Source organism: Hyla sarda, chromosome 5 (genome assembly GCF_029499605.1).
Source record: "Hyla sarda isolate aHylSar1 chromosome 5, aHylSar1.hap1, whole genome shotgun sequence".
Lineage (NCBI taxonomy): Eukaryota > Metazoa > Chordata > Amphibia > Anura > Hylidae > Hyla > Hyla sarda.
Window position 1 is genome coordinate 78,361,040 of NC_079193.1, and position 21,465 is coordinate 78,382,504.

Genomic DNA, 21,465 nt, shown 5'->3' on the forward strand with positions numbered 1-21,465 from the left:
GAGGGACCACTGTATAAACTAAAGTGATCAATGGCCAAGCCATCAGGTTTCAGCCGCATATACACCAGCTAAGACCACAGACAAGAATGATTTTTTTTTTTTAACAAAATGTTGGTTGTCTCAAAGATTCTTCACTGTGTATCTATGTATACCTATATTGGGCACCATTCTTTTGAATATAAAATCCTGCTCAGCATGGATATTATTGTGTCTGAGTAGTTGGTATCAGCTCAGTTTGACTTCATCTGCCATCAGATGACTTTTATTCAAGTATCCAAACCGCAGAAAGAATTCTATATACAAAATGGACAAAAGATTTGGATCCTCATCGTGCAAACATAATGAATTTCACCCAAAGTAATCAAAAATTCCAAACCACAATCTCAAAGGCATTTCTCAGCCCGAAATGTGATAAACGCATGAAGGAAACCCTTTTATTAATAACCAGTGTGACTATTATTGGATGTTCTACATGATGGTGTACCTGGAGCAGTAAGACCCCCATTACTGAACGCTCACTTCCTAATTGACTAATTGTGGAGTAATGATGTCTTCATTCGTCCACCTCAATTTGACATCCCTGGCTCCTTATACAAAAGGGTTACAAGATAAAGCCACATGTTAGCTATCAGCAGAACATTACTTCTCCTCTGGAGTCCACAGGGGGCTACTAATCAGTGAACAGGGGTCAAACACCTGCCCCCAGGATCACAGTTCACTAACAATCAATTTCTTATGAATGGGAAAGCTGGAAGTAGAAGTGTCATAGCTTTGGCTCTATGTCCTGATGGTGACCTAAACTTTCTGCTGTATAAGCAATTTTTTTTTTTTTTACCGGAAGCAAAGATGTCGCAGCATCACAAAGAGTAATAAACTGTACGTTATCCATTCCGCAGTAAAACTGTGAAAAGTTGGTTGAAACTTCAGGAAAGTCATTTGGGAATGATAATTTGTATTGTAAAAATGAAGACTACAGCACTATAAAGCCATACATTTTATCCAGCTAGAATTCATCCTAGATAGGACTCCTTGGCACAAAATATTTTAACATTTTTTTTTCTACTGTAGTTTTTGCCCAATGCACAATAACAATGAAAAACATGCTAAAATGTTAGAGAACCTGTCATTTGGAAAAACTTTTCACAAGTCCTAGCAACATGTCAAAAGTTTTGATCGATAGAGGTCTGAGTGTTCAGTAGAACAGGCCGAGAGAAGTGTGTGCTGCTGCGTGCTCCTCTCCCGGTTCTGTGTCACGTGATCGAGACACGCTCTATAGACTTTCATTGCCAGTGTGTCTCGTTCACGTGACACAGAGACGGGAGAGGACGCACTGAGCACAAACTTCTCCCGGATCATTCTTTTGATCAATGGAGGTCTGAACAGTCAGACCCTCACTGGTCCAAACTTTTGACATGTCAAAGTTTTTTTTTTTTCAAATGACAGTGGCTATTTAAGTACTTTTACATGTGGCAAAAATTGTATTATGGACCTATTGGCACACTGTGTGCTCTTGTATGGTGGCCTGTATTCTCCCTTTGAAAAAACTGCAAAATACCTGTGTAACATGGCATGCACTGGAACAAGATGCTGTATCAAATCTGATATGCGGTGAAGTACAGTACAGTGTGGGCTTTCAGCAGTTTATGGTGCCATATTTTATTTTTAAAGAAATGGTGGGAAAAAAAGCCAGGTGTAAATCTATGTAAGAATTTTTTAAGGCGTTTTTTCCACTTAGTTATTCAATAGAAATCCTCGAGTCACATAATATAGGATTCACGTGAATTGAAATGAGAAAAAAGCAGGAGAAAAAAGAGGGAGAAGTTTTTGGTGCAATTTTATTTTTGAGATAAAAAAAAAACACACAATTTGTGTCTGTTCGTAGCCTCAAGGGTTCTCTGATTTAGACAATCCATATTGTCCCTATTGTTAAAATGACCTCTTGAAAGTGAGCAGAACAAAATGTTTCTCCCTGCTGGGACCCCCAGGAATCAGCTTTAGGTTGATGTCACACAAGGCAATGTTTTTGGGAGAACTGCGCTGCACTTTTTCAGCTTTTAGTTCCTTACTCTATACACTGCTCAAAAAAATAAAGGGAACACTAAGATAACACATCTTACATCTGATTGAATGAACTAATTGTATGAAATACATTCGTCTTTACATAGTTGAATGTGCTGACAACCAAATCACACAAAAATCATCAATGGAAATCAAATTAATAAACACATGGAGGTCTGGATATGGAGTCACACTCAAAATCAAAGTGGAAAACCCCACTACAGGCTGATCCAACTTTGATGTAATGTCCTTAAAACAAGTCAAAATGAGGCTCAGTAGTGTGTGTGGCCTCCATGTGCCCGTATGACCTCCCTACAACACCTGGGCATGCTCCTGATGAGGTGGCGGATGGTCTCCTGAGGGATGTCCTTCCTGACCTGGACTAAAGCATCCACCAACTCCTGGACAGTCCGTGGTGTTGGTGGATGGAGCGAGACATGATGTCCCAGATGTGCTCAATCAGATTCAGGTCTGGGGAACGGGCGAGCCAGTCCATAGCATCAATGCCTTCCTCTTGCAGGAACTGCTGATACACTCCAGCCAAATGAGGTCTAGCATGGTCTTGCATTAGGAGGAACCCAGGGCCAACCGCACCAGCATATGGTCTCACAAGGGGTCTGAGGATCTCATCTCGGTACCTAATGGCAGTCAGGCAACCTCTGGCAAGTACATGGAGGGCTTGAACCCTCTAGCTTTGAGACAACTACATACTGTCCACATGATAACAGATTAGGTTTACTAACTTGAAATCCTCTTTACTTACAATTTTCTAACATTTCAGGTCTTGCCTCATCTGTAAAATCTGGAACCTAAAAACAATTGTAACTCACCCAGGCTGAGCTAAATTGGACCCAGTTAGAGTAAGTAATTCAATCACATGTTCCAAGCATTGGATCCATTTTGTTTGCTTTGCAGACAAAAGTGGCGTGGAGATGAGTGTGATCATTGCCAGTAGTTGACCACATAAAATATAAGACATAACATTCATTACATGCTTTTGAAATGAATAGTATGTAACATGATAAATGTCAATTATAAGTTTGCTCCATCATCTAATGACCCTATAAATACATTGATCAGTTTTTTCTTTCAGGATCATTTCCCAGATAAAATATATAGAAAAAATGCAGTTATATCTGAAAAATTTATAGTTGTTGCATTATCTTTTACTATGTGCTACAAATTGATGCAAATTCCATACGTGTGTTGTATGACAATTGAATTACAGGTCTAACCTTTAACCATTTCCCCCAAAGTAAATCATATTGTAGAAAATTGTATTTCATATGAAATATAGGATAAATGTGATAAATATTATGGTATTAGGTTGTCATCTTAGTTTTACTCATCAGGAAAATCCATGGATTCACTCAGACAAGTTATAACTCCTACCTCAGGATGAGAGTTAGTTGGCAAGACAGAGCTTTCGTTTTCCACACCCATGTTAACTGGACCATTATTCGGAGAACTGGGTCCTGATACTGGGGAACTGCTACTGACTGAAGACTCTAGAAGACAAAAAAACTTCCTTGATAAATGCATAGAATACACAAAAAGAATAAAGAAATATACATCGTAACATTGATCACATGACATAGAGCTACGTACGTCCCTTAGGGTAGAATACACAAAAAGAATAAAGAAATATACATCGTAACATTGATCACATGACATAGAGCTACGTACTTCCCTTAGTAGGGTAGCATGACTTCATAGGGACATTGGTATATTGTTTGGCTTCGCCAATTTAAGACTTGCACACTTAGATTCCTATTGAATTGCCCAGTTGGCGGTATAAATGATCTCTGATCCCAAAGAGTGGCACTCGTTTAAAGAGCCTATTACAAGGTTCGAGGACTACATGGGGAGGGCCGCATGAAAGATCACTCTGCTTCCACTATTCTTTAGCTGCAAATCTCTTATTACACAGGGAGATATGTGGCCAATGAGTAATGTTTTTTTTTTTTTTAGCAGGATAAGCCTACTAAGAGTTGATTGCTGGCCTATATAGGGCGATATCGGCATATTTGGCCAATAATTCTTCTGTGTAATAAGGGCCTTAGTGGTGTTAGAAAGACCTTAAAAAACTGGCAGGGCAGAGAGGCAACAAGTCTACTGGTACTATGGCTCCCTCTGGGCTTCACATCGTACTCTACACTTCAACAATGAAGACTGGCGGCTTTGTCTTATCACGGCTGCCAATTCTGCATCAATTCCAAGAATGCGGGAAAGATTGGCCGAATTTTACCAAAATGAATGCGGGCGCAGAATTGATGCTGACATGCAGAAATTCTGCCGTGTGGACGCAGCCTAAAGCTATGTTCACATGCCAGAATTTCTGCATGGAATTCTGCATGAAAATTATGCATACATTTATATCTAATACACTTCAATGGGATTCAGCAGTCTCATTTACAAAGCAGAATTTCCGATGCATGAATTCCATTGAAGTGAATGGGCAATTCATTTCTGTGGCATTTACTGCAGAATTTTGATGCAGAATTCCATGCAGAAATTCTGCCGAGTGAACATAGCCTTAGGACTCAACCCATTTCCTACAGTCAGATGGACTAAGTGCTGAAATGAGGAATGAAGCATGCTGCCACCTGCATCACCCAGCTTTATCCAAATATTAATGGAGGGTCTCAGCACTGAGACCCCAGGCAATCAAAACTTTTAAAATGTCTGTGTGACATGTCAAAAGTTTTTTTTTTTTTATGACAATAAGTTTTAAGTTATGTCTTGTTATTCATAATAAAACTGATTCAATAAGGTTTCAAGCTTCAAGCTTGAAAGCAAGAGAGTTTTAAAAAAAAGGTCCTGTTTTTAGGATATTCATGGTCAGGTCATGGTCTTGTTCACTTCCAATGCAAGTGCCTCCTAACAAAAAAAAATTGTAATTTGTTCCTAATGTAAATACTTACTGTACTAAATAAATAGGAATCCATGAAAACATCTACAGTGCAAACACATAAGGAACCTACCTTCATGTATGAACTCATTTACATAATCTATTAATAAAATAAATGCATGCTGCTGACTAGTGTTGCTCACGAATATTCGCAATTCGAATATTATTCGCGAATATCGCATATTCGCGAATTCGCGAATTTCGCGAATATAGCGCTATATATTCGTAATTACGAATATTCTTTTTTTTTTATTTTTTTTTTTTCACAGTACACATCACAGTGATCATCCCTCTCTGCTTCCAGCTTGTGTGGTGTAAAGAAGGCTCTAATACTACTGTGTGAGACTGGCGTGCGAAAATTCGCATATGCTAATTTTCGCATATGCTAATTTTCGCACATGCGAAAATTAGCATATACGAATTTTCGCATATGCGAATTTTCACATATGCGAAAATACAAGGAGAATATAACGAATATGCGAATATTCGCGAATATATGCCGAATATTCGCCCATATATTCGCGAATATTCGCGAATTCGAATATGGCCTATGCCGCTCAACACTACTGCTGACCATCTGGATTATCTGTGGCACCCAGCTTGTGGTCAGTCTGGTGCACAGAATTGTTCATCACATATGGTGACCAGACGGTAAAAGAAAAAAAAAAAATAACATGGGAAACAGTAGTTTCATGCTTGACTTGCTTTTCCTTACTACTGGGATTTGTATGTCATGTTGATTTTGTATAGTTGTACTTCTTGATAGATAGAGGACATTAGTGTACCTAGCTATGGAGAGTGAATGGCTTTCGTATTTTCTTTACTTACTGGGAATCCCCCCCCCCCCCCCCCCCCCCCCGAAAAAATGTTTTCCACAGATAGAAAATAGTTGCGCTGGAGGTTTGAGGGTTTTCATATATTGTGTAATTGCTTTACTTTGATCTTGGATGAAGAAATAAATAACAGTTGAGGGAACATAATTTTATTTTTTTTTTTGTTATGGGGGAACCAAAATTTTACTGAGAAAAGCTAATGGGTAAAAAAAAAAAAAAGAAAAGAAAGAAAATGGGAAAAGTATTTAAACCAAGCCTTGTTTTTTCTTCAAGACTGAGGCCGGTTGGATTGTTCTTGTGTCACCAAAGATAAACAAAGTAGATTTCAAAAGGTCATAATAACATGCTATCAATCTAGTGTGGAGGCTGCCACTGTTCTGCCCCTATCTATGTCAATACATAAATAAGATGTTCTCAATGGGAAATAAGTAGTGTTGCTCGCGAATATTCGCAATGCGAATTTTATTCGCGAATATCGCATATTCGCGAATATTCGCGAATATAGCGCTGTATATTCGTAATTACGAATATTCGTTTTTTTATTTTATTTTTTTCACAGTACACATCACAGTGATCATCCCTCTGCTTTCAGCTTGTGTGGTGTAAAGAAGGCTCTAATACTACTGTGTGAGACTGGTGTGCGACTTTTCGCATACGCGAATTTTCGTACATGTGAATTTTCGCATATGTGAATTTTCGCATATACGAATTTTTTGCATATGCGAAAATAATCAAAAGATATTACGAATATGCGAATAGTCGCGAATATATGACGAATATTCGTACATATATTCGCGAACATTCGCGAATTCGAATATGGCCTATGCCGCTCAACACTAGAAATAAGAACACATACTAAAGGATACCAGCTCTGATTGCTTAAAGGAAAGCTAAAAACCTCTTAGGCTGCTTTCACACTATAAAATGTATCCGTTTTAAAGATCCATTCAATGTTCTGTTATAAAAACCCTGAAAATCGTCCATTAAACGGACGTTACAAAATTCAATACGGCCGTTAGAAAATTCCATTATAGTCTATGGGATTTTTACATTATCCGTTTTAACCCGTTATAGCCCGTTGTTAATAATGGACGTTATTTTGTGACGAGTGAATAAATGGAAGAAATAGCGCATGCACTATTTCTCCCATTTCTATCTTCCGTCATAAAATAACGTCCGTTATTAATAACGGGCTATAACGGGTTAAAACGGATAATATAATAGTCCCATAGACTATAATGGGATTTTCTAACATCCGTATGGAATTTTGTAACGGCCGTTTAACGGACGATTTTCAGGGTTTTTATAACAGAACATTGAACGGATCTTTAAAGCGGATACATTTTATAGTGTGAAAGGAGCCTTACACAGTACAATTATCGCCCGAATGATTGTTCACCAGAATGTTCATTCCCGTAATTGACCCATGAAAAAGGGCCACCTATCAGCCAACTAATGAGAAAAAGCTTTTTCATTGGCTGATTGGATGATTTATGCAAGACTAAAAATTATCCATAGTCGGTCGCATATATCGTAAATGGGAAATGTTCGTCCAACAATATTTATCAGCCATGTGTAAAAATAAATGTTTATGGGGTTGGACAACCTGTTTAAGTTAAGTGAATCCAATTCAATACCATGGATATGGACATTGCGATACAAAATGAATCTGCTCATAAAATATGGTAATGTGGGCAGTTTAAAAAACTGGTCTTCAAAAAAATTTTTAGGACCATGATGCTCTGTAAGGTAAAATAACTTCTCCAGCTTGGACTGGTTCATATAGGCTTAGGATGTGTTCACACTACGGAATGTCTGCATGGAAAATCACTGTGCGAACATTCTGGAGACTGCGGGCACTGGCATGATATGTCCGCATGATATGAATGTCCACAAGAAATGCACCATCTCATAGACAGTTAAACATTCTGTGCGGAGTCCGCATAAAGAATGAACAGGTTCTTTCTTTCTGTGGACACAAAATTCTGAATTTCCGTGCTGGAAACATCTGGCATGGAAATTCTGCTGTGTGCATTGCGCAGCAGAATCCCGTTGAAGTAAGCGGGATTCTACTGCAGTGGAAATACCAAGGTGTGAACATAGCTTTAGAAAGCCTTATCCCCTTTTGATCATGTGTTACACAGCAAGTCCCAAAAATAAACTTTATAAAAAATATATATAAAAGGGGTTATCTGGGCATTTTAATTGTTTTCTATTATGCTTGGGAGCTATAAAATAAAAAAGCAGTAAAATAGTGCAGGCTTCTATACGGAGGACAGGAAGATTCAGATGGCGCTAACGGACCCAGAGCAGCTGCCCTGGGTCCGTTAGCGCCATCCAAATCTTGCTGTCCTCCGTATAGAAGCCTGCACTATTTTACTGATAAATTGAAAAGCTTGACGGCTGCAGACGGTTCCCGGCTTGATATAACTACACACGCTCATCATTGTTGTGTATGATTTACACAACTACACTGGGTAAGCGGCTGTGATTCATTATACCCCTACCCAAGCCCGATGCTGTTTTATGCTATGGAGCGCTACTCCCTTCTTTTTTAGATAAAATAAAAAAGGCCCACATTTCTATCTAAGTCCCCTACAGACACTGGTGTGACATAATCTGGTTCTCTGCTTGTCAATCTTTCTACTCCACACCTCAGCAGTGACGGGTCCGCTCAACCAATTATTGACACCGCTGTGGCCAGTGATTGGCTAAGCAGGCAGAGACCAGTCCATCCTAATAGTAGGCAAAAAAGCAACAAGTAGAGGACTAGATGAAATCACATTAGTAACTGTGGGGGACTGAGGTAGGTTTTTTTTTGTGCCCTCATCAAAATATACAAAAAATTTACAGTATATGACTGGATAACCCCTTTACATTTTTTGTTAATTATTTTATTATTAAGGTACTATTATCAATAGTTATTCCGAAAAATGTATTTATGTGATGGTTGCGAGGAATTATAAAATATTTAAATTTGTAACATTTTTGCATAAAAGTATGTATATATATATATATAATATACTGTACCTGCCACTTCAAATATTCTCTTCTTATAGGAACCTGTGACATTGCCATCTTTTCTTCTCAATAAGGGGCTACTTCTTCTCTCTGCTACTTTTTGTTTTAATCGAGACCGAACCTTCAGGTTGGGTTCTGAAGCTGAAATGATAACAATTTAAAAAATAATTATTTACCAAATACACTGATGGGAAATGAGCCATCTGTTACTTTTGTCTTGTCATCTAAAACATATTTTCAGCTATCCGAAACTTTTATTTACCTTTTTCTCATTTGCTTCTCAAGAGAAAAAAAGTTCAACAAAATTGGCAAAAATGAAAACAGGACCATATATTTCCGCAATAAAATAAAATGGGGGGTAACTATTGGGATGTTAATATGTAGCAACAATAAAATAAAAGGATTACCATTAAAGAAGAGAAATACAGATTCCTGAACGGATAACGCCACCCAAAGGTGTTTTAGCCAATATGCATATTCATCTCACTACTGGGGTCAATAGAGTTTAGGTCCCCAAACACACTATGGAAAAGTTGGCAGGATCAACCACCTGTCTAATGTGTATGGAGGCCTCCCAATTCTCCCCAACAGATAAGATCAGAGAAGGATTGAGCATTTTGGATTTCAATTGTCTAATCCATTTGATTTTATTGAGATAAGCCACCATCAGAGCTATGAGGCAGAATCTTACTTTCCCTCTCCCTATTCACAACAAAAGAACATTTGCCTGAAGTCTACAGCTAGGTGTATGTGCACCTTTACCTCCCCTCTTGCTACCACCAGGAGGTATCCTTTCGACAATTAGGCTTGCACAGTCCAATTCTGCATTACTAGTTGGCTGTCTCTTTAAAAGGGTATTCCGCCCTTAGACATGTTATCCCCTATCCAAAGGATAGGGGATAAGATGTCTGATCTCGGGGGTCCCGCCATTGTGGACCCCTGCAATCTCTCCTGCAGCAAAGATCGCTCCATACCTGATCACTCACGATACAGGGGCCAGAGTATCGTGACATCACGGCCCTGCTCCCTCGTGATGTCACACCCCGCCCCCTCAATGCAAGTCTATGGGAGGGGGCATGGTGGCCGTCACGCCCTCTTCTGTAAGCTTGCATTGAGGGGGCAGGGAGGTCATGATACTCCGGCCCCTGTATCGCCGATCATCAGGCACTAATTGATCTTCGTTCCGTGCAGCCGATGTCAAATGGGTGCTGCAGAAGAGCTTGTGGGGGGTCCCCAGTGGAGGGACCCCCGTGATCAGATATCTTATCTTATCTAATGGTGGAGTACCCCTTTAAACATCAGCAGTGTATATGAAACTTCTACTGACCTGGAAGAGACTGCCATTAGTGTATTGATATTGACTGTTCATTCGAGATGTTATATATCTAAGAAGACCAATGACTCAAGTGTTTGGATACATTAAAAAACTATTATCCAGTAAGGAGTATAATCATTAACGTCATCATAAGCTTACAGAAAGCTATTAAGGAAAAGCAATTATTTGTCTATGGATTTTTGTCATATTTTTAAACCTCATCACTCTGCATTATCCTTTAAAATAAAATTAAAGGGAAATTTCTATAAATAGAAAAAAAAATAAACGATAGATATAAGTTCTGTGAACAATATGTCTCCAATTTAACCTATAAAAAAAAAAAAATATATATATATATATATATATATATATATATACAGTGGTCCCTCAAGTTACAATATTAATTGGTTCCAGGACGGCCATTGTATGTTGAAACCATTGTATGTTGAGACCATAACTCAATGGAAACCTGGTAATTGGTTCTGAAGCCACCAAAATGTCATCCAAAACCCTGGCACAGGTAAAGAGTAGTACAGAACTTGTAGTTCCTCCCTGTACTGTAGGGGGCGCTACCAGACAGCCAGTCAGTGCAGGCACTTCAGTAATACAGGTGATTTACCAGTAAAATGCCCATTCTGATTGGTCAGTTCCTCCAGTTGTGACATGTCTCACAGATCTGGATTGTCTGTAACATTGTATGTTGAGTCTGGTTTCAAGTTACAATGGTCCAGAAAAGACCATTATATGCTGAAACTATTGTATGTCGAGGCTATTGTAAGTTGAGGGATCACTGTATATATATATGGTAAGCACGGTGTATTTACAAATAAACAAGTGTCCTCTTTTTCTCAGAGGGAATCTGTTCATTCTCTCACTGTTTTCCTAAGATCACTTTCATTGGAGATTTCCATGGCAGTAACTGCTTAATGTGAGATACAGTCCCTCAGCTCAGAGGAAAAAAAGCTGTTCAGTATTCACCAGAGGGATGTTGAACTTATGTGTCAATGTGTTTCATGCCCGGTGGCACTGATTGCTTTCCTATTTTTACCATACACTTTTCACTCTGCATTTCAATCACATCGGCAGTAGGATTTTTGTTATAAGTTCATGTCTCTGAATCTGTCTGCCTGCTGAGAAGGTAACCTTGCATAACATAAATTATTGAAATAAAAACATTCAATCTGGAATGGAGAGAGAGGAAACACATAAATATTCTGCAGACTTTTTTTTCTCTAAAATTAACTCAGAAGAAAATGGAATAATTAGTGGAAAAAATTGGAAATTATACTTATAATAATTCTTCATTTATATAGTACACATACACAGCACTGTGCACAGTCATCAAATTGGCTTCTGCCCCCACAATCTAAATTATTGATGTTTGCTAACTCTGGTACAACAAAAGTCTTTAGAATAACCCATAATCTGTAAAAGCACTAATTGTTTCCCGAAAGCATAGAGGGGCTGTTACATGCAGTACATGCTGGGACCAGAATGACGGGCGCTTTATGTAGTTCTGCACACAAACTGGACACCACAGCAAAGATCAACTGGACCCGCCATGGTATTGGGGTTTACCACCCAGGACTGAATGGCTTGGCATTTGTTTCACTCCAAACCCCCTTCTCATGACCCTTAAAGGGGTACTCTGCCCCTAGGCATCTTATCCTCTATGGAATCTCGGCTGCAGCACCCAGCTGTCATTACTGCATAGAGCAAACTCGCTCTGTGCGTAATGACGGGCAATACACAGGCCGGAGCATCATGATGTCACGGGCCGCCCCTTAAAGGGGTACTCCGCCCCTAGACATCTTATCCCCTATCCAAAGGATAGGGGATAAGATGTCAGATCGCCGCGGTCCCGCTGCTGGGGACCCCTGGGATCCCCACTGCGGCACCGCGCTATCATTACAGCACATAGCGAGTTCGCTCTGTGCGTAATGACGGACGATACGGGGGACGGAGCAGCGTGACGTCATGGCGCCGCCCCTCGTGACATCACGGCCCGTCCCCTTAATGCAAGTCTATGGGAGGGGGCATGACGACCGCCACGCCCCCTCCCATAGATTGGTATTGAAAGGGGCGGGCCATGATGTCACAAGGGGCGGAGCCGTGACATAACGATGCTCCGGCCCCTGTACTGCCCATCATTACATGCAGAGCGAACTCGCTCTGTGCAGTAATGATAGCGCGGTGCCGCAGCGGGGATCCCAGGGGTCCCCAGCAGCGGGACCGTGGCGATCTGACATCTTATCCCCTATCCTTTGGATAGGGGATAAGATGTCTAGGGGCGGAATACCCCTTTAATACAAGTCTATGGGAGGGGGCGTATTAAGAGCCGTGACGTCACGATGCTCCGGCCCCTGTATCGCCCGTCATTACGCACAGAGCAAATTTACTCAGTGCAGTAATGATAGCGGGGTGCTGCAGCCAAGATTCCGGGGGTCCCCAGCAGCGGGACCCCAGCGATCAGACATCTTATCCCCTATCCTTTGGATAGGGGATAAGATGTATAGGGGCGGAGTACCCCTTTAAGCCCAAGGGAATACATACTAGAGAGAAAGAACATACAGATGCAACAAGGTCTTCGGAGAGATGTGGGCCCCAAACTGATTGGTTACATCTCTTCTGCTACTGGATGGTGAGAACCTGTGCAGGGCTCCCCTCTTCAGAGGAGCAACTGGGGAAATGGTTCATGGGTTAACAAATATGCAGTCCTTTTATCCTTGATGGCAAAAGCTAGCACTATCAAGGAAGCCATTTTTACATAAACTTTATTTATGTCCAATGCTTGGGACAATTCTCTACCCCCTTGATTCCTAGTGAAGTATTTTTTTTATTTTTTTTTTTGAAGGGAAGGAGTCCTACATACATAGTCTTCTAGCAAAATGGATGAGACCAATGGTTCATATTCCTTTGGTATATATTATTACATCGCCCTAAACTGCATTCTCATGAGGGTAACGGTCATCTGCCTGCCCAATTTTTCTTCCTTACTGCACAACTGAGAATTTCACTTGACATAATTTTTTTCTACTTGCAAGGATTGTCCTACATTTTGATAAATAATAATTCTCCCATTCATTAGGATTACTGCTAATCTTATTGGTTATTTTCATATAACGATAGTGTCAGTGTCTATAATAGTCATTTTTAGTGTTTCTTTCTTGGTTGTTTTGTTTATAATTACATACGTACAATTATTTTGATAGAGCACCTTATATGATACCATATGACATCTGACAGATTTACTATTAATAATTCCTTGTGTTGATTTTTGATTATGTCAGTATCTCTACGAGTAATTTTTTAAGTTGTTATCTTGGTTGTTTTGCTTATCATTACATCTATTTACTTACAGTTATTTTGTTAGATAAGCTTATATTTACATATATGACATATTTACTAATAATAAATCATTTTGTGCTTATTTTAATGATCCACTGCAGTGGTCTCCAAACTTTGGATCTCTAGAGGTCTGGAAGTCCACAATTTGGAGACAACTGATCTACTGTATTTGGTAGATGCATTTTAAGACAAACTGAGGTCATTTACACATTTACCCTTTTTTTTTTTTTTTTTTAGAAACTATAATCAGTCGTAGGATGCAGACATTACCATGTTGAAACTAATTAGGCCCAAGTGCAAAAAAAACCTTCTTATAAAGTGTTTTCTGAGAAAATATTATTTCTTTGGCCACTGCTACCCAAAAAGAAACTGGCAATGATAAGCCATTGGCTGGGACTCTAAAAGACATAAAGACCCAAAGATAAGGAGAACCAACCATAAATAATTAATCCAAAAGTACATAAATCTTTATTAGTAATATTCATATTAAAACATTCAAAATACAGGAAAGGAAAGAACGGCACTAGGATTGACAGACAGATTAAAAGGCAATGTTGAAATGAAGCACTTTTCACTTAAAGGGGTACTCCACTGTGTCGGGGGCTTGTGACGTCATAGCCCCGCCTCCTCATGATCATGACATCACGAGCTCCCGGCGCCGGCTCCAGCATTCGGAACAGTTTGTTCCAAACGCTGAGCAGCTGAGTACCCTTTTAAGGCTTTATCAGGGGTGAAACGTTCTTACTAGTGATGAGCAGCATATCCCGTATACAAATTCACGATATTTCACGAATATATGGACGAATATTCGTCCTATATTCGCAAAATTCGCATATTCGATATATTTGTGGGTATTTTCACATGCGCCTATGCGCACATGCAGATAACTATCTACCTATCTATCTATATTATCTATCTATCCATCTATCTCCTAATATTCTTTAGTGACGATATCCGCGAATATGAGGATATTCGCAAAGATTTGCATATTCGCATATTCTCATATTTGTGAAAATTCCCTCTCCAGTCTAATACAGTAAATAGTATAGGAGCCTTCTTTAGACCACAAGCTGGAAGCAGGAGGGATGAGATCACTGTGATGTGTTACGAATATTTGTCGTTGTGAATATATAGTGCTATATTTGCAAATATGCAAAATTTGCAATAAATATTTGAATTGCGAATATTCGCGCTCAACACTAGTTCTTACCAACTGTACGTACTGAAGGTGCTGGTGTCAGGCAGCATACATGGCAGGTATACAATTTCTGTGATCTTGGTCCATTGGCCTTTCTCATGTTTTTATAGTCATTTATGTTTTCATCAGTGTGGCTATGACCCATGCTTATTTGTTTACTGTATGTTCTGTTTCCTTGCATCACTGTGACTGTTTTCCATTGCTGATTAATTGTTGCCATATGTATTTTGTTACCTGTATATGACCATGTTGTTTCATTTTACCATCGCCCATCATCTGTCTGTCGATCCTAGTGTCATTCATTCTTTTCCTGTATTTTAACTGATTTTGTATGTATATTACTTATAAAGATTCATGTACTTTTGGATTTATTCTTTGTGGCTGGTTCTCCTTATCTTTGGTTATCTTTGGCCATTGGTTTAGATGGTCCCAAAGACGTAGCACTTGGACCTCCCATGGTTTTCTTGAATCGAAAGTCGGCTTTGATTTTCTTTGGTTTTGTTTTTTTGCAGGTGCAGAATAGACTAGACTTTATCTGTCTCGGTGCACCTGATCTGAAGCATCTTTTCCAGCTCGCATCCTGACATGTGTTATTCCTTATGCTAAAGCGTGCACATGTTTTTCCAATGAAACCCTCTATCTCGGTCTTTCCTTTTTTATTTGCTGTGCACATATCTACCGAAATTAGTATCCCCTGCAGCAGCCCATGGTCAATTAGTTACAATGAAAACCTGCTGTTTCCAGAGACATTTTTTCCCTTGATGAATTTAAATAAACATATTTCCTAAGTCCATGTGATATTGGGAACTGCAGCTCATAAACGGAGTGGGGCATGTAATACTAAGTGTACTGCTGAAAGTAATAGTTGTTTCTAGCTAAATATATATATGTATATATATATATATATATATATATATATATATATATATATATATATATTAGTGGATACTGTAAAGAAACACGGCTGCATGCTGACAAGTAGATGCCGTACATGCTGGGAATTACTTGATTTCTTTAAAAAAAACTTCATTCACACAAGTTTTTTTTAAGTTTCTAGCCGCATGATGTACAGAACACTCAGAACCCGACTGATGAAGAGTTTTGATGTGTCTCTGCGATATGTCAAAGTTTTTATTTTTTTAAGGCAGGGACACCTTAAAGCATTGGTCTCAAGAAAATAAACGTTTGACCTGTCGTTCTTGGTCGCAGCTGGTCACAGTCCTAAGACCCGCTCTGATTGTGAGTAATAGCCATGTGAAGTGTGCGGCAGCGCATGCTTTACTCCATGGCTGTCAATCAAATCCGACTCTTTCACTGCATTAGTCTATGACAATGTTTCCCAACCAGGGTGCTTCCAGCTGTTGCAAAACTACAACTTCCAGCACACCTGGACAATTATATATTGTAACGGTGATATGACATAAGATGATTGATATTTTCCTAGTGGGACTTTAGATAAATAAACTGTTAAAACCTGTATGAATAATTGATTTTAAACAAAATCAGATTATTCCTAGTGCTGCTATAAAATATCCACTACTATAAATTTAGCTAGAAAAAGATATTTTTGTCTCTATATATCTAAAACAAGCTTAGAGTAGCACGTAATTATGCGCTCTACTCCCCGGGTCCCTGCTTTTTCCATTTTGCTGCACGAATCAAGCTCCATAGACTGTCGTTGTGCCCCGTTAAGAATGACCATTTTTTCCCCCCGAGTTTGATGGTCGTCATTTTGACAAAGCACAACGGGTAACTGGGGTCCTGATGGACCCCATTATAGTAAATGGGGTCAGTCGGGCGTTGCTGTTTTTCAGAGGAGTAGCAGGAGAAAAAGTAGGCGCAAGCTGTATTTTTTCTCCCGCTATTTTCCTTGACAGCCCCGACGGCCGTTACACTACCGTGTCACAACTGTGAAAGAGGCCTAATATGCACAGGCAGTGTACATAGCAGTGTGTATGAGGCATCCCTAGAATTATTTGAGCTCTTGTTGGACTTCCATTAGTATAAAATCTAAACAAATGATAGCAGTATCCAAAGCTTTATTACAGAGGTATTACAGCTTGCAACATTGAATCTAGGGATGAATATGACACATCATATAATGTAATAATGACCTCTACAAGCCAATCCACAAGCTCTCAAACAAGCATGTAAAACCCATTAACTATTCCTGGTCAATAAGGCCACTAATACCTTGGTCATCAAATGGTAAAACAATGAAATGGCAATACTTTGTAGATTTGGTAGAAAAGAATTTGGGGGAAGTAATGAAACTATCCATGAATCACTTTAAACAATGTAACTCTTAGCTACAGTAATTTGAAGGGAATGTAGAAAAATATTTATTCAAAAACGTACAATATTTTTGATACTGGTTATAATAATACTCTTGACAAATAACTACCATTAGGAAATGTCTAATGAAAATATTTACAGAAATGTTCAGCATTACAGTGGATACAAGTATTTACGTAATAGAAATTTAAAATATTTGCCAAACATGACCTATGAACTGAGAAAGCTGTGTGTGTAAATGTATGATGGGACCTTGTGGACTGGATACTATTGAGTGGCTGTGTATCGCAAACTGGATTATTTTAGTCCGACAATGTAGATGCAATGGACCTTTGGAGAGATTGGGCTAAGCTCTGGTTAGTTGCATTCACTGCAGTGAGTGAAAAGAACCTGTACAGGAAAGTCTTACAGTAAATGCCATGTAAGCAAAGGAGGGGGCAAGGAAAATCCAAAAGGCCATGGGGGTTGAAACAGGGCATTGTCCAATAGAGCAAAACCTAGCACCATGTGGGGAGGGCTCTTTAGAACTTTTGCTGTAATTTTTCTATTTTTCCTTTCTCTTCTATGTCCACAATCAGCAACAATTGTAATGTGTACATACCGTATATCTTGTGTGTATATTTTCATAACCTTATATTTTACTGTTTTCACTTTCTTTGTTACACACGTGCCATATTTTGCCGCTGCATATTTTCCTACCCATTGAAGTGGATGAGTAGCAAAATCAGTTGCATATTTTGATACCTATTGACTTCAATGATCAGAAAAATATGCAGCAGCAAATATGTAGCAAAATATGGTATATGTCACCCTACCCTAAAAAGTATACACAAATTTAGGCTACTTTAAGAAGAAGGGGTAGACTGCTGTTGGTAGATGTGCCTACTTGTGGAGACTTTCAAACTGGCATATGGAGTCTTCCGCATTGATTTAAATCAATGGTCTCAAACTGTGGCCGTCCAGATGTGGCAAAACGTCAACTCCCAGCATGCCCGGACAGCCGTTGGCTGTCCGGGCATGCTGGGAGTTGGAGTTTTACCATCTCTTGAGGGCCACAGAAGCTACATCCAGTAGGGGTCAATGTAGAGTACATTATTTCCTTTCTGGAGGGTCCTTTTTGGGATGTCCTTCCGGGAGATCTAGGGGAGGTGTGTGGCCATTAGGTTCCTCACTTTCCTGCCCCCCTGGGTCCCCGTTTATACAAGGATGCTAACCAGTTGTTGTGCTCCTTGGCTGACACTTGGGTGGATGACAGGAGCAATGTTGGTCCTCCTGAGCTTTAACAAGGGGGGGGGGGGTTGATTTTGGACCAATACAGGTACCTTTTTGGCTCAAAGGGGAAAGGGAGGTTTATAGGGCCCCTCTTCCCTGTATCCTTGTGCACGTTTTTGTGTATTATGTTTGCACTTTTTATGCACCTGGGTGAAAGAGAAGTGCCTTAGATCTGTCAACTGTATCCTGTCTGCTTGTCAAAAGTTTCTAGGTAGTAACAGGAGCGTTTTGTAGACTATACAGAGTCATGGCATCCTTTTCTAATGAAAGCCATGATGCTGTAATGCATTTGTTTTCCAAAACAGGCTCTGGCCAACCCTATGTATGTGAATGGAGCGTTATCTTTGGATAAACAGAATTGTTAAACAATTGGATATATAAACGTATGATAGTAATACCTGTTCATATTTACTAGTAAAGGATTTTTTGGTGAAAGGACATTTTGTTTTGAACTACTTTCCCAACTGACCATAGACTGTTCTTCTTACATTATCTGACTGCTATGTACTTTTTTATGTTAAACAGTGCTTGTGGTCAGTTCCTGTGTTAGCGGCAGAAGACAGTGCTTCTGATGGTCTGAGGATGGAGAACAACTCCTACCTTTGTATCACTGTGATGTGTGCCAAGTGCAAATCAGGACTTAATGAAAAAAGACAGGAAATGGGGGTAGAGGAGAAACCAGGACCTCTTGTAGAGTCTGCACTAGACATAGGTAACTCGAGATTCAGGAAGCTCCATAGTTCTTCTTTGAAGATAGAATGAAGACTTTTACAAATAGCTCATTTTATTGCAGTTATTACTGTACATTCTTGGAGAAAAAGCTGAGGTTTATTTGACATGTAGATTTTTTATATGAAATCTGATCACCTCAATGATAAACATGTTATACTCCCATTTATTACCAGGCTATATGATATTCTCTTCCTTGCTTTATCTCCTCCTCTTTCCAGACATCTTCAAAATGAAACACTGGAATAGAGTTCAGCACCCAGTGCATTTACTATTCTCATAAGTGTTCTATACCAATAGGGTATATAGAGGCTCCAATTCCAACCAGACCCATCTGCCTGGAGGCCCATCTTCAACTGAGTGGTGCAGAGGTGTAATGACCTAATATAGTTACATAGTAACATTAAAAAAGACTATCTAGTGAAAAGCTCTTGTACTGATAAATAAGTCTGAAACAATAACTATGGACTGATATATAACAAAGCATATACAGTAACATTAAAGGGGGACTCTGGTGGAAACAAATAAAAACAAATATTTTTAAATCAACTGGTGCCTGAAAGTTAAACAGATTTGTGAATAACTTCTATTAAAAAAATCGTAATCCTTCCAGTACTTATAAGCTGCTGTATAAAACAGAGAAATTTGTGAATTTCTTTTCTGTCTGACAACGGTGCTCTCTGCTGACACCTCTGTCCGTGTCAGGAACTGTCCATATTAGAATTCTATCCCCATAGAAAACCTCTCCTGCTCTGGACAGCTCCTGACACGGACAGAGGTGTCAGCAGAGAGCACTGTTGTCGGGCTGGAAAGAACTTGACAAATTTCTCTACAGTATATCTGTAGTATACAGCAGCTGATAAGTACTAGAAGGGTTAAGATTTCAAAATAAAAGTGATTTACAAATCTCTTTAACTTTCTTGCACCAGTTGATTTGAAAAAAAAAAAAAATAAATTCCACCGGAGTTCCCCTTTAATTTTATTTTCAAATGTTTCCAGTAAATTCCATCTTTTGCATGGAACGCTCTATCCTTTCTGGTGAAGATGCTGCGACACACCTGACATGGAATAGCTTCATCTTGGTCTGAAGAGCTCAGAAATGTGAATAGACTTCACATGGATCTCGGCATGTATACAGACAGCCTTGACTAGCCGGACGACCAGAGGCTGCATATGGATTAAAGCTATGATCGGTGTGTACTTTGTGGGTGAAATATGTCTATGCATGTCTACTAATATATGCTAAAAATTTTATTTTCTTTAAACATTTGAAGATAATAAGAAAATGCTTATTTTGTCAGTGTGCGTTCCTTGATAATACTAGATAACTAGGAGGTGAGATCTCATTATACACACACCTAAATATTACCTATAAGAGTCTGTTCACATTCGTTTGTAAAAGCATATACAGTAAAACTCTGCCAGAAGACCACCAACCTACTCAAGCCAGATTTTGTGTGATGAACTTTCAGTCCATCATACATTTTGCAGTGTCCTTTTTTTTTTTTTTTTTTTTTTTTTTTAGAAGACCACCCCTGTAGAGGACCACTTTTCAATGCAATTTTGCATGGTCTTCTCATAGAGGTTTCATTGTAACGTACAGTGGTCCCTCAAGTTACAATATTAATTGGTTCCGGGACGACCATTGTATGTGGAAACCATTGTATGTCGAGACCATAACTCTATGGAAACCTGGTAATTGGTTCTGAAGCCACCAAAATGTCATCCAAAAATAGGAAAAAAGTGAGGATTAAAGAAAAATAAGTAGATAACTAATATAGATAAAGCAAATCCTTACATATAAAAGTAATAAAGATCTGCTGGGAGCTGTAATCACTGTCTATGTCAGTGTTTCCAAACCAGGGTGCCTCCAGCTGTTGCAAAACTACAACTCCCAGCATGCCCGGACAGCCAAAGGCTGTCCGGGCATGCTGAGAGTTGTAGTTTTGCAACAGCTGGAGCCACCCTGGTTGGGAAACAATGGTTTACGTAGAGGACAGGAGCTTCTTCAGGGTCCTATACAGTACACACAGTGTCCCAAATGGAGCCGCCCTTACTTGGTGTCCAAAGGAGCAGCTAACCCTGGCACAGGTAAGGAGTAGTACAGAACTTGTAGTTCCTCCCTGTACTGTAGGGGGCGCTACCAGACAGTCAGTCAGTGCATGTACTTCAGTAATAGAGGTGATTTACCAGTAAAATGCCCATCCTGATTGGTCAGTTCCTCCAGTTGTGACACGTTTCACAGATCTGGACTGTCTGTACATTGTATTTTGAGTCTGGTTTCAAGTTACAATGGTCCAGAAAAGACTATTGTATGTTGAAACTATTGTATGTTGAGGCCATTGTAAGTTGAGGGATCACTGTATATGTTTTAAATTAATTATATTACGTGGAGCGAGAAACAGCTTTTTCCACTGTTGGTGCAAATTAAAAGTAAAGCGGTATATGGCTCTGTTCACTACCAGCTGTGTGACCAATACTCAAC

General features: G+C 39.3%; 1 protein-coding gene across 17 annotated transcripts in view; it reads right to left on the reverse strand.

Annotated features, from left to right (window-relative positions):
* Window positions 1–21,465, reverse strand: part of HDAC9 (histone deacetylase 9) — a 656,589-nt gene that overhangs the window by 49,010 nt on the left and 586,114 nt on the right. For all 17 annotated transcript variants that reach the window (XM_056519737.1, XM_056519738.1, XM_056519739.1 and 14 more), the window contains 2 exons: window positions 8,833–8,964; window positions 3,451–3,566 (listed from right to left, as the gene is read on the reverse strand). In XM_056519737.1, the coding sequence (XP_056375712.1) occupies window positions 3,451–3,566; window positions 8,833–8,964 (248 nt within the window). The remainder of the gene's footprint in view (window positions 1–3,450; window positions 3,567–8,832; window positions 8,965–21,465) is intronic.